The 14,977-nt window shown below is 42.3% G+C and overlaps 1 protein-coding gene across 1 annotated transcript in view; it reads left to right on the forward strand.

The window, feature by feature from the left end:
• fam204a (family with sequence similarity 204 member A) overlaps positions 1–14,977 on the forward strand; it is a 96,920-nt gene that overhangs the window by 30,734 nt on the left and 51,209 nt on the right. The window contains exon 7 of the mRNA XM_078223243.1: positions 7,137–7,226. Within this exon, the coding sequence (XP_078079369.1) occupies positions 7,137–7,226 (90 nt within the window). The remainder of the gene's footprint in view (positions 1–7,136; positions 7,227–14,977) is intronic.

Consider the following 14,977-nt stretch of genomic DNA (forward strand, 5'->3'; position numbering starts at 1 on the left):
AAACTACTGTAATTGTTGATGTATAATTGGTTTACTTTGAAGCAAAATTATTGCCTTTATTGTGATAGCTATGTTCCAGCTTGTTTCGAAAACAAGTGTCATATGGGTTGCTTTACCTGACAGGTAAATGTGTAATATCACCTGTAATTGCAACAGATTTTTGCAGAGTAAACATTTAATTTTAACTTCCATGGATTGTTAAAGCTTAGAAAAATGTTAATTAGATTATTTTCATTAGAATCCAGTTGCATGACTTGTATGTTCTAGACAAGATTTGTACCTTTTAAACATTTATTTATTGTCCACCCAATTTGAATCTTAACCTCAATAGTAAAATAAAAGTCAATTCAGTTTTATAGCATAAAATGAGTTGAACGACTAATGAGCTTAAGCTGATTTATAGGCTGTTCTCTTCCAAATGCTTTTGAAAAGTAATGAACTGGGGGCAGGGAGTTACATTTTTTGCAGTACTGCTGCCATAAAGGTTGATGCACATTACATAATATGCTACAATAAGGTTTTGAAAATCATTTGTCTTAAGCCCCATGTTCTTGCCATTCATTTACTAATGCCTACACCTAAACAGACACATATACAGAAAGCTTATTCTAGTCGAATGTGGGTTAGGAAAACATGGCTATAGGTAGTTTTCTCTTCATATTAGCATATTGCTGCTCATTCGCGTTTCACCATTGCTTTGTCTTGTAGCCACTTGCAGTCTTTCCCATGCAGAATAGTTTCATAACATACAGCTGCATACCAGAGTTAAATATTTAGACATTTTAAGACCTGAATACAGATTGACAGTGTTAATCGGGGTGCTTCGTGTCACCTTAATGGTATTGTAAAAAAAATAGATCAGCTGCAGGGACTGAATTGATAGACAAGTGCTGAAGATATAATTGATGCGGAACAGGTTAAAACTGGTTCGGTAAAGAGCAGATTGCAGAAATTCATCCATCACACTATCAGTTAAACATTATTTTATGTCAGCTATCATGTGATGATTTAAATCTCTTTCTAATGTCTTGAGGTAATAATCCTGTGCATGAAAAAAATTGGGTCAGGAATGGAATAACTAAATCATAAGATTGCTTGAGTATCGTACATCAAATTATCAACTCCCAAGTGTTCAGATCCTGGATATGAAATGATAAACAGCAGATCAGTCCAATGCAACACTCTCGAACCTGAAGCACAGGATCATTGGCTTGTCTTGCTACGGTTAAATATGGCTTATATAGAGCAACATCTTTGTAGGTATTGCTCAGTGAAACAGATCCATTTGGTGTTTGGCTGGTAAGAAATAATGTGGAGATGCCGGCGTTGGACTGGGGTAAACACAGTAAGAAGTTTAACAACACCAGGTTAAAGTCCAATAGGTTTATTTGGTAGCAAAAGCCACACAAGCTTTCGGAGCTCCAAGCCCCTTCTTCAGGTGAGTGGGAATTCTGTTCACAAACAGGGCATATAAAGACACAGACTCAATTTACATGAATAATGGTTGGAATGCAAATACTTACAGCTAATTAAGTCTTTAAGATACAAACAACGTGAGTGGAGAGAGCATCAAGACAGGCTAAAAAGATGTGTATTGTCTCCACACAAGACAGCCAGTGAAACTCTGCAGGTCCAGGCAAGCTGTGGGGGTTACAAATAGTGTGACATGAACCCAATATCGCGGTTTAGGCCGTCCTCATGTGTGCGGAACTTGGCTATCAGTTTCTGCTCAGCGACTCTGCGCCGTCGTGTGTCGTGAAGGCCGCCTTGGAGAACGCTTACCCGAATATCAGAGGCCGAATGCCCGTGACTGCTGAAGTGCTCCCCAACAGGAAGAGAACAGTCTTGTCTGGTGATTGTCGAGCGGTACTCATTCATCCGTTGTCGCAGCGTCTTGCCCTACGGACAAGCCCTCCGTATACACAGGATCTGCTCGGATGAGGAGGATCGCAACAGACACCTCCAGACGCTGAAAGATGCCCTCATAAGACTCATTGATCAACAGTTCCAACGCGCCACAGCAAAAAACCGCACTGATCCTCAGAAGCCAAACACGGGACACAGTGGACAGCGTACCCTTCGTCGTCCAGTACTTCCCCGGAGCGGAGAAGCTACGGCATCTCCTCCGGAGCCTTCAACATGTCATTGATGAAGACGAACATCTCGCCAAGGCCATCCCCACACCCCCACTTCTTGCCTTCAAACAACCGCACAACCTCAAACAGACCATTGTCCGCAGCAAACTACCCAGCCTTCAGGAGAACAGTGACCACGACACCACACAACCCTGCCACAGCAACCTCTGCAAGACGTGCCGGATCATCGACACAGATGCCATCATCTCACATGAGAACACCATCCACCAGGTACACGGTACATACTCTTGCAACTCGGCCAACGTTGTCTACCTGATACGCTGCAGGAAAGGATGTCCCAAGGCATGGTACATTGGGGAAACTATGCAGACGCTGCGACAACGGATGAATGAACACCGCTCGACAATCACCAGGCAAGACTGTTCTCTTCCTGTTGGGGAGCACTTCAGCGGTCACGGGCATTCGGCCTCTGATATTCGGGTTAGCGTTCTCCAAGGCGGCCTTCACGACACACGACGGCGCAGAGTCGCTGAGCAGAAACTGATAGCCAAGTTCTGCACACACGAGGACGGCCTCAACCGGGATATTGGGTTCATGTCACACTATTTGTAACCCCCACAGCTTGCCTGGACCTGCAGAGTTTCACTGGCTGTCTTGTGTGGAGACAATACACATCTTTTTAGCCTGTCTTGATGCTCTCTCCACTCACGTTGTTTGTATCTTAAAAACTTGATTAGCTGTAAGTATTTGCATTCCAACCATTATTCATGTAAATTGAGTCTGTGTCTTTATATGCCCTGTTTGTGAACAGAATTCCCACTCACCTGAAGAAGGGGCTTGGAGCTCCGAAAGCTTGTGTGGCTTTTGCTACCAAATAAACCTATTGGACTTTAACCTGGTGTTGTTAAACTTCTTACTGGTAAGAAATACCCAGACAAGGGAAATCTGTGAAAACAATACAGAATTATTCTTCTATTTGCCTGACCAATTTTGTTCGCAGAAATTAATTTTCTGACTTATTTTTCTGGTCAGACATTTATTAAAATGGAACTTATCGCGAGTGAGGGAGATGGATATTACACTTTGAACATAGAAACTCAGGGCTGAAGAAGTCGCTGCAGTGTGCTGTAATTTTGGAAGGAGTTTCCTGGGACTTCAGTACAAATAACAACAGCACCTCATATTGATATAGCACCTCTAATGTACTGAAACTTCCCAAGGATCTTTACAGGAGCATTATAAAACAAAATGTAATGCAGCCAAACAAGGAGATATTAGATCAGATGATCAAAAACTTGGCTAAAGATGTAAGTTTAAAGGAATGTCTTAAATGAAGAAAAAGGTAGCTAACATTGTTCCTCTGTTTAAGAAGGGCAGAAGAGACAATCTGGGAAATTATAGGTCTGTGAGCCTTACATCAGTGATAGAGAAATTATTGGAGAAGATTCTTAGGGACAGGATGTACTCACATCTGGAAGAGAATAGGTTTATTAGCGATAGGCAACATGGTTTTGTGAAGGGGAGGTCGTGTCTCATAAACTTGATTGAGTCCTTTGAGGAAGTGACAAGAAAAATTGACCAAGGCAGGGCAATGGATGTTGTATACATGGACTTTAATAAAGCCTTCGATAAGATTCCTCATGGCAGGCTGATACAGTAGATGGAGTCAGATGGATCCGAGGTGAGCCAGTAAGATGGATACAAAACTGGCCTGAGCATAGAAAGCAGAGAGTAGCAATGGAGGTCTGTGACAAGCAGTGATCCACAAGGATCAATGCTGAGGCCTCTTTTGTTTGTGATATATATAAATGATTTGGAGGAAACTGTAGGTGGTCTGAATAGTAGATTTGCAGATGGTACAAAAATTGGGGGAGTAGCAGATAATGAGGAAGATTTTCAGAGGATACAGCAGGATATAAATCGGCTGGAGGCCTGGGCCGAAAGATGGCAGATAGAGCCATAGAGGTTTACAGCATGGAAACAGGCCCCTCGGCCCAACTTGTCCATGCCACCCTTTTTTTAAAAAACTCCTAAGCCAATCCCAATTGCCCGCATTTGGCCCATATCCCTCTATACCCATCGTACCCATGTAACTATCTAAATGCTTTTTAAAAGATAAAATTGTACCCGCCTCTACTACTACTTCTGGCAGCTTGTTCCAGACACTCACCACCCTCTGTGTGAAAAAATTGCCCCTCTGGACACTTTTGTATCTCTCCCCTCTCACCTTAAACCTATGCCCTCTAGTTTTAGACTCCCCTACCTTTGGGAAAAGATATTAACTATCTACCTTGTCTATGCCCCTCATTATTTTATAAACCTCTATAAGGTCACCCCTCAGCCTCTTACGCTCCAGAGAAAAAAGCCCCAGTCTATTCAGCCTCTCCTTATAACTCAATCCATCAAGTCCTGGTAGCATCCGAGTGAATCTTTTCTGCACTCTTTCTAGTTTAATAATATCCTTTCTATAATAGGGTGACCAGAATTGCACACTGTACTCCAAGTGTGGCCTCTTGTACAACTTCAACAAGACGTCCCAACTTCTGTATTCAATGTTCTGACCGATGAAACCAAGCATGCCGAATGCCTTCTTCACCACTCTGTCCACCAGTGACTCCACTTTCAAGGAGCTATGAACATGTACCCCTAGATCTCTTTGTTTTATAACTCTCCCCAACGCCCTAGCATTAACTGAGTAAGTCCTGCCCTGGTTCAATCTACCAAAATGCATCACCTCGCAGTTGTCGAAATTAAACTCCATCTGCCATTCGTCAGCCCACTGGCCCAATTGATCAAGATCCCGTTGCAATTGGAGATAACTTTCCTCACTGTCCACTATGCCACCAATCTTGGTGTCATCTGCAAACTTACTAACCATGCCCCCTATATTCTCATCCAAATCATTAATATAAATGACAAATAACAGTAGGCCCAACACTGAACCCTGAGGCACACCGCTGGTCACAGGCGTCCAGTTTGAAAAACAACTCTCTGCAACCACCCATGGCTTCTGTCAAGAAGCCAATTTTGTATCCATTTAGATACCTCACCCTGGATCCCGTGAGATTTAACCTTATGCAACAACCTACCATGTGGTACCTTGTCAAAGGCCTTGCTAAAGTCCATGTAGACAACATCAACTGCACTGCCCTCATCTACCTTCTTTGTTACCCCTTCAAAAAACTCAATTAAATTTGAGAGACATGATTTTCCACTCACAAAGCCATGCTGACTGTCCCTAATCAGTCCTTGCATCTCTAAATGCCTGTAGATCCTGTCTCTCAAAATACCTTCCAACAGTTTACCCACCACAGATGTGAGGTTCACTGGCCTGTAGTTCCCAGGCTTTTCCCTGCAGCCCTTTTTAAACAAAGGCACAACATTTGCCACTCTCCAATCTTCAGGCACCTCACTCATGTCTATCGATGATTCAAATATCTCGGCTAGTGGACCCGCAATTTCCTCCCTAGCCTCCCACAACGTCTTGGGATGTACTTCATCAGGTCCCGGGGGTGGAAGTTAACCTGGACAAATGTCAGGTGACGTGGAGGGAAGGTATGCAGTAAATGGTAGAGCCATTAGAAATATTAGCATACAGAGGGATCTAGGTCTGCAGATCCACAGTTCCCAGAAGGTGGAAACTCAGGTGGACAAGGCAGTCAAGAAGGCATATGGCATGCTGGCCTTCATCGGTCGGGGCATTGAGTATAGGAATTGGAAAATCATGTTGCAGCTGCATAAGACTTTGGTTAGGCCGCATTTGGAGTGTTGTGTACAATTCTGGTCACCGCGCAACTGGAAGGATGTTGATGCATTGGAAAGGGTGCAGAATAGATTGACCAGTGTGTTGCCTGGTTTGGAGGATATGGACTATGAAGAAAGGTTGAACAAACTTGGATTGTTTTCATTGGAGCATCAGAGGATGAGGGGAGACCTGATAGAGGTTCACAGAATTATGACAAACTTGGATAGTCAGAGTCTTTTTCCCTGGGTCAAAGGGTCAATTACTCGGGGGCACAGATTGAAAGTGAGAGGGGGATAGTGTAATAGAGATGTAAGGGGCAAGTTTTTCCACACAGAGTGGTGAATGCCTGGAATGCGCTGCCAGGGGAGGTGGTGGAAGCAGATTCTGTAACAACGTTCAAGAGACATCTGGATAGATACATGAAAAGGCAGAGAATGTGGACCACGTAGAGGCAAGAACAAATTAGATAAGAGAGGCATCTGTGTCGGCAAAGACTTGGTGGGCCGAAGGGCCTGTTCCTGTGCTGTACTGTTCTTTGTAGGGAGGCAAAGAAGTGTAAGTAGGCTACTCCAGTGCCTCGGGCCTAAGTAGATGAAGACATGGCCAGTAGTGGTTGAGCCATTAAAATCAGGGATGCCTCGGAGGCCAGAATTAGAGGAGCACATATCTCAGAAGATTGAAAGGCCGGAGGATATTATACAGTTAGGGAGAGGCAAGGCCATGGAAACAAGAATGAGATTTTGAAATCAAGATGTTTCTTGACCAGGGCCAATGTGGATCAGCGAGTAAAAGGGCGATAAGTCAATGGGACTGCTGTGAGTGAAGATATGAACAGTAGAATTTTTGATGAACACAAGTTTACAGTGGTGGAAGACTAGCCAAGAGTGCATTAGAATAGTCAAGTCTAGAGGTAAAGAAGGCATCAATAAGGATTTCAGCAGCAGATGAGCTCAGATTGGGGCAATGTAATTGGCGGTCATAGTGATAGCATGAATATGAGGTTGGAAGATGAGCTTGGGATCAAACATGGTACTAGTCTTGCAAACAGACTTGCTTAACCTTAGATTGTTGCTGGCGAGAAGGATGGAGTCAGTAACGAATGAGAAATTACTAATATTGTTATAGCTGCAAGAGAGTTGACAACTGATGTTACTTTATTTACAAGTCACTGGTTGTTCATAATCTTTTCTTGTGTATATGATTTTTTTTAAAAAAATCATTACGAAGTGTAGCCTCAGGTGCCTGAAGTTTTACATGCTGTCATTTGCAATTCACTTATTTAACTGCTTTTTCAGACACATCTCGAAAAAAACCTTGACAAGGCTATTGCTAAAGGGGATATGGAAGAAGCAGAGAAGCTGAGTGACAGCCTATCTGTTCGCGAGGTAAGCTGCTGAACCACTGGCTCGGAGATTTTATCCTGATAAATTATGTTAACAGTTCTTTAACCTTTCCACAATGGAAATAGATGTTGAAATTGTTTGGAGCATCTTTGGACTAACGGCTGAATTTCCTTTGGTTGAGGAAGCCCAAGTCGTGTTCCCGACTTTGGAAAACCTGCCCATTCACCTGGAATTTTGGTCTCCAACAATCAGGTGTGAACTGGAGACAGGACCACCTCCTTTCCATTGCATGCCCCAAGTGGGAACGGAGACCAGCATATGCTGAGGCCGCCTATCTCTGCTTACTGGGACCAGCCCTGTTCTATCCATGGTTGTTAAGCTCTCAACCCTTAAACCTCCCATTCACTCTCCCACCCACTACATGCCCTCCTATTCTCCCTCCATATCCACTCATATCTCCCATGCTCCCTCATATCTCCCATGCCTCCTCCATTCTGCATCATATCTTCCATGCTCCCTCCATTCCCTCATACATCTTCCATACCATATGCCCCTTCCATATCCCTCATATCTCCTATGTCCACTCCATACCCCCCTCATATCTCCAAGGCTTGCCGTGCATTATCCATGCCCACTCACCCAGTATCCACTATGTATCAAACTCTGGAGCCATATTATAACACTCAAAAGTATTTAAAATTCTCAGAAAATAAATAGTAGCCATACTAAGCCCCTTGAAAAGAATTGCCCCTCTTATAAACTCATAAATTTGCATTCACGAAACACAGCCATTTATATATCCATTTGAAAGAGAAAGTCTTAATTCAGTTAACATCTCAGAAATAGCTGTAAATTAAGAAATGGAAGGGAGGGAGGAACTCAACCAAATTACAATTACCAGGGAAGTGGGACTAAACAAATTGTTGGAGCTGCAGACTGACAATTCCCTGTGGGCGGCACGGTAGCACAGTGGTTAGCACTGCTGCTTCACAGCTCCTGGGTGCTGGGTTCGATTCCCGGCTCGGGTCACTGTCTGTGTGGAGTTTGCACATTCTCCTCGTGTCTACGTGGGTTTCCTCCGGGTGCTCCGGTTTCCTCCCACAGTCCAAAGATGTGCGGGTTAGGTTGATTGGCCAGGTTAAAAAAAAAAAAATTGCCCCTTAGAGTCCTGGGATGCATAGGTTAGAGGGATTAGCGGGTAAATATGTGGGAGTAGGGCCTGGGTGGGATTGTGGTCGGTGCAGACTCGATGGACTGAATGGCCTCCTTCTGCACTGTAGGGTTTCTATGATTTCTATGATTTCTATGGGTCCTGATAGACTTTCATCCTAGGGTCTTAAAATAAGTGGCTAGTGAGTTAGTTGAAGAGTTTCCAAAATTCCTTAGATTTTGGGGAAGATTCTATTGGATTGGAAAATAGTGAATGTAACTCCTTTGTTCAAAAAGGAAGAGAGACAGAAAACAAGAAACAACAGGCCGAGCGTCTGTCTTAGCGAAAAGGTTAAAAGTTATTATTAATGACAATGTAGCAGGGCAATTGGAAAAGTTCTGGGTAATCAGGCAGAGTCAACATGGTTTTGTGAAGGGAAATCATGTTTAACCAATTTACTGGAGTCCTTTGAAGAAGTAACGTGTGCTGTGGATAAAGTGAGACTGGCAGACGTACTGTGTTTGGACTTCCAGAAAGCATTATCAAAGGTTATTGCAGCAAATAGAAGCTCATGGTGTAGGGGTAACATATTGGCATGGATTGGAGGTTGGCTAGCAAATAGAAAACAGAGAGGAGGCATAAATTGGCCATTTTTTTGTTTAACAAGGTGTAACGACTGGTGTGCCACTGGGATCAGTGCTGGGGCCTCAACATTTTACAATTTATGCAAGTGGCTTGTGTGGAGGGATTGAAACTTTGCTTGCTAAATTTGCTGATGACGCAAAGATAGGTAGGAAAGTTAATTGTGAAGCGGACATAAGGAAGCTACAAAGGGATATAGATACGTTCAATGAACGAGGCGAAACCTGGCAAGTGGAGTATAATGTACGAAAATGTGAAATTCTTAATTTTGGCAGGAAGAATAAGAAAGAAGCATATTATTTAAATGGTGATAAATTGCTGAGATTGTGAGGGATCTGGGTGACTGAGTGCATAAATTGCAAAAGGTTAGTAAACATGTACAGAAAGTAATTAGGAAAGCTGATAGAATGTTATCGCTTATTGCAAGGGAATTGAATACAAAAGTAGGGAGGTTATGCTTTAGTTACACAGAGTATTGGTGAGACCACACCTGGAATACTGTGTATGGTATTGGTTTTCTTATTTGAGGAAGGTTGTAAATGCATTGGAGGCATTTCAGATAAGGTTTACTAGACTAATACCTGGATTGGGCAGCTTGTCTTATGAGGAAAGGTTGGACAGGCTAGGCTTGTATGTAACTTGATTGAAACATACAAGATCTTGACAGGATGGAGTGGAAAGGATGTTTCTCCTTATGGGAAAATCTAGAACTAGAGGTTACCCATTTAAGACAGAGATGAGGAGATTCTTTTTTCTGAGGGCCATGAGTCTTCAAATCTCACTTCCTGAAAAGGCAGTGGAAGCAAAGACTTTGAATATTTTTAAAGCAGAGGTAGATAAGCAAGGGGTAAAAGGTTAACGGGGTAGGTGAGAATGTGAAATTGATGTTACAATCAGATCAGTTTTGAGGAGCTGAGTGGCCTACTCCTGTTCTTAATTCACATGCACATGCACATGTTTGTGTTGGTCTCCTTCCTTTGTTTAAGGAAGGATGTAAATTTGTTGGAAGTAGTTGAGAGGTGGTTTACTTAACTAATACCTGAAATGGCTGGGTTATCTTATGAGGAAACGTTGTATAAGCTAGTCTTGGATCCACTGGAATTTAGAAGAATAAGAGGCAATTTGTTTGAAATGTATTAGATCCTGAGGGTTTATGACAGGGTGGATGTGGAAAGGATGTTTCCTCTTGTGGGAGAATCGCAGGGATCACAGTTTGAAAATAAGGGCATCCATTTAAGACAGAGATAAGGAAAAATATTTTCTCTCAGAAGGTCGTGAGTCTTTAGAATTCCCATCCCCGAGAGGCAGTGGAAGCAGTCTTTGAACAGAAATTTCTAAGCCAGAGCTAGATAAATTCTACTTCAGCACCTAATTTGTATGTTTGCAAGTCCTAATCCTGTTCAAATAAACAAAGAAGCATTGAAAGTAAAACATAAAGAAATTACACTTGCAAATTCATAAAACTGTCAATCAAACAAAACTAACTGCCCCCTTCACAGCTGTGCAAACATTCCCCATAGGGCTGAGTTCATTAGTGGGTCTTGGACCCCACCTAAACATTCATAATGAGACAATCTGCCCATCTATTCAGCCTGCTTTGTTGATACAATTGCGAGATGGAATCTCAAATGAATGGGGTGGTTATGGATGCGAGGGGAATTTTACATGTCGAGTATATTTGTCCTCTTAGGAGGGGTGATTGTAATAATATCTTGGCTCAAATGAAAAATGAAGAACAATTGTCACATCTAGTACATTTGAAGAATTCCTTGAAATAGAAAGTGTGCTGTTTGGCTTTATAAATGACTCCAATTAAATGTTACATCAAAATATATTAGAGATGCTGAATATTATTTTCATGGGGATCATTTTGAACTGGGAAACTATATTTGATGTAATCCAGGAGTTTAGTGAAATTTTAATTACATATGAAGCAGTGAAATGTACAGGGCCATGGGGAGAATACAGCAGTGTCACTTGTTTTAGATTGCTTGCAAATAGCTAGAATGACATCCTTCTGGGCTTTTTTGTTGTGGATACTCTTATTATGTAGCCCCTGTGCTAATCATGAAGCAATTAGTATTGTGTTACTTAGATTGCATCAACATCGTGGTTCACAACTCAAATGAATTTTATCACCCACTAACTGGATTTTCCTTCCTCGGCTCCAGTACAGGATTTTGTGATGAGTTGTATAGTAGTGGACAGGGATATTAATGAAATGCGAGAGAAATAACTGCCTGTTAATACAATTGCCCTTTACAGAGATGTGTGAGATCCAGCACTGCAGGTGATGTAGCAGTAGCACCATAACGTCATTCTTGCTGTAAAATGTCACAAATGCAATATGATGCTGATATTTACAAATGTAGCTTCATAATTACTGTGGCGGAGTCAAGCCTAGCGTTTGTACCACAGTGCTCAAAGTTGCAGGTTGCATCAAATGATGTCCCTTGTGCGTGTTGGTATTCCCATCTTGCCAAAAAGAATTGTTTCGCCGTGAGTTTTCTTCAACCAAAGGACAGCCAAGAGTAATATTTTGATGAACAGAATGTACTCTGATGACAGAGATTGCAGGTGGTGTACATTAATTTGGCAGTATTTGCAATAAACGGTCTTGGATTGTTCCAGCACAATTGAATCATTTTTGCTTTCTTTACAAAGTGTGGACATCAGGTTTTTCCTGGAATCCTGACAATCCATGCTCTAAAGAGGAAATAAATTACTTCAGTCATGCGGGAGAAATTCATTCCTGCTTATTTTGAATGCTGACGAGGACATGCTCTGCTTGCAGAATGTCAGCAAGAGTACATGCTGCCAATCAAAATGTCATCCTCCATTGACCTTCTGTTGGCTGCTCACCAGAATGTAAATTTTAGTCTAACTGGGAGTAATGAAGATAATGAGTTTTTTTTTGTTCTAACCTCTTCTTTGGTGCTCAACTAGTGTTAACGAAGATAGGAATTGAGGTTGATGTTGTACAGAAAATTTTAATTTGTAAGTTCATAACTAAATTAAGTCCAATTAGCATAATGCATGGTGACATTATCCCTGATGGCAACAATTTATGTTCTGCAATCAAGTTTAGAAATAACCCAAGTAGTTTACACAGATAAGTTGTAATTATTAACCTTAATAGTAGATGCTCTACCTGCCAAGTTTAATAAATACAAAACTGAGTTCTTAATGAAGATAGAAATGTGTTTTTAAAAATAAGTGTTACCACTTTCCCTTCCCAAATATCATCCATTTACACCAATAAAGCATTTCAGTATTAACATTTATGAAAAGATGTGAATGAATTATAATTGGTGCAATCTGCCAAATTTACAAATTGGCTAATAGCCTTGAAATTACTATTATTGCTATTGGTATGCATGTCTCTTTGATATTGGCCTGGATTTTGCAGTACCAGTAATAATGTGTAAATCAGACAGCAAAACGTTGCTGTACATGTGCAGTTTAAGGTGGAAATTAGGAAGTTACAGTTTGAATTACTCTGTTCCCCAGAAATGTTGTGGCACAGTGGCTAGCACTGCTGCTTCACAGTGCCAGGGACCCGGGTTCAATTCTGGCCTCAGGTGGCTGTGTGGAGTTTGCACATTCTCCCTGTGTCTGCGTGGGTTTCCTCCGGGTGTTCCAGTTTCCTCCCACAGTCCAAAGATGTGCAAGTTAGGTTGATTGGCCATGCTAAAAAAAAAATTGCCCTTAGTGTCCTGAGATGTGTAGGTTAGAGGGATTAGTGGGTAAATATGTAGGGGTATGGGGGTAGGGCCTGGGTGGGATGGTGGTCGGTGCAGACTCGATGGGCCAAATGGCCTCTTTCTGTACTGTAGGGTTTCAATGATTCTATGATTCTTAATGTCCCAAGATGTGTAGGTTAAGGGGATTAGCAGGGTAAATGCATGGGGTTACGGGGATAGGGGCTGGGTGGGATTGTTGTCGGTGCAGGCTCGATGGGCCGAATGGCCTCCTTCTGCATTGTAGCGATTCTATTCTATACCAGTATCTCACTGAGGCACTCAATGTGAACATACACAAAGGGCATGTAGTTGCAGTACATAGATGCTAGTTACCCACTAAACATGCCAGGAAAAGTTATGGCTCGTGCATTGAAATATAAAATTTAATCAGAAACAAACTGCAAATGCCACTCCTTCGCCATTGACTGTAAAACTGGATCGTTACTTTAATATAGAAATTAACCGGTTTAAAATATTGAAAATAATCTGGTTAGTGCCTATGCTAAGGAAGGTTTTGTCTGCAGTGGTTTCAGGTATATCTATACATATTTTATATATATTAAAGTCAATTTTGATCTGTTGAATCTCTGATCGGAGGCTTATTGTGGCCACTGATGGTATCCACATGCAAGCAAAGCAGCTTGCTTCTGTTTCAGGGCCTGGCTTCCAAATGGGCTAATTCCATTTTATTGCATAAACAGAAGAGGCTGATCCACACAAATTGCTCCCCAGTTCAAATGTCAAGGTAAAAATATCTCAAAGTTCTTCCCTGCCAATTGAATTTTATATGCATTCCGCGACTACCATTACATTTGATAAAGTACCACATAGCAGCTCAACTCATGAAATAGAAGTATATAATCTTAAAGGGTTATTGCAATGGAGAGGGATAGGGCCGTACGGCAGGGCAAGGTTTACAATTGGGGGAGAGGTAATTATGATGCGATTAGGCAAGAATTAGGGGGCATAAGTTGGGAACAGAAACTGTCAGAGAAAGGAACTAATGAAAAGTGGAACTTTTTCAAGGAACAAATACTGGATGTCCTTGATAGGTATGTCCCTGTCAGGCAGGGAGGAAATGGCCGAGTGAGGGAACCATGGTTCACGAAAGAGGTGGAATGTCTTGTGAAAAGGAAGAGGGAAGCTTATGTAGGGATGAGGAAACAAGGTTCAGATGGCTCGATTGAGGGTTACAAGTTAGCAAGGAATGAGCTGAAAAAGGGGCTTAGGAGAGCTAGGAGGGGACACGAGAAGTCCTTGGCGGGTCGGATCAAGGAAAACCCCAAGGCTTTTTACTCTTATGTGAGGAATAAAAGAATGACCAGGGTGAGGTTAGGGCCGGTCAAGGACAGTAGTGGTAACTTGTGTATGGAGTCAGTAGAGATAGGCGAGGTGATGAATGAATACTTTTCTTCAGTGTTCACCAAGGAGAGGGGCCATGTTTTTGAGGAAGAGAAGGTGTTACAGGCTAATAGGCTGGAGGAAATAGATGTTCAGAGGGAGGATGTCCTGGCAGTTTTGAATAAACTGAAGGTCAGTAAGTCCCCTGGGCCTGATGAAATGTATCCTAGGATTCTTTGCGAGGCAAGGGATGAGATTGCAGAGCCTTTGGCTTTGATCTTTGGGTCCTCGCTGTCCACGGGGATGGTGCCAGAGGACTGGAGAATGGCGAATGTTGTTCCTCTGTTTAAGAAAGGGAATAGAAATGACCCTGGTAATTATAGACCGGTTAGTCTTACTTCGGTGGTTGGTAAATTGATGGAAAAGGTCCTTAGAGATGGGATTTACGACCATTTAGAAAGATGCGGATTAATCCGGGATAGTCAGCATGGATTCATGAAGGGCAAGTCGTGCCTCACAAATTTGATAGAATTTTTTGAGGAGGTAACTAAGTGTGTTGATGAAGGTAGGGCAATTGATGTCATATACATGGATTTTAGTAGGGCGTTTGATAAGGTCCCCCATGGTCGGCTTATGATGAAAGTGAGGAGGTGTGGGATAGAGGGAAAGTTGGCCGGTTGGATAGGTAACTGGCTGTCTGATCGAACAGTAAGAAGTCTCACAACACCAGGTTAAAGTCCAACAGGTTTATTTGGTAGCAAATGTGATAAATGGTATTTGCTACCAAATAAACCTGTTGGACTTTAACCTGGTGTTGTGAGACTTCTTACTGTGCTTACCCCAGTCCAACGCCGGCATCTCCACATCATGTCTGATCGAAGACAGAGGGTGGTGGTGGATGGAAACTTTTCGGATTG

The sequence above is a fragment of the Mustelus asterias genome, chromosome 11 (assembly GCF_964213995.1).
Source record: "Mustelus asterias chromosome 11, sMusAst1.hap1.1, whole genome shotgun sequence".
Classification (NCBI taxonomy): domain Eukaryota; kingdom Metazoa; phylum Chordata; class Chondrichthyes; order Carcharhiniformes; family Triakidae; genus Mustelus; species Mustelus asterias.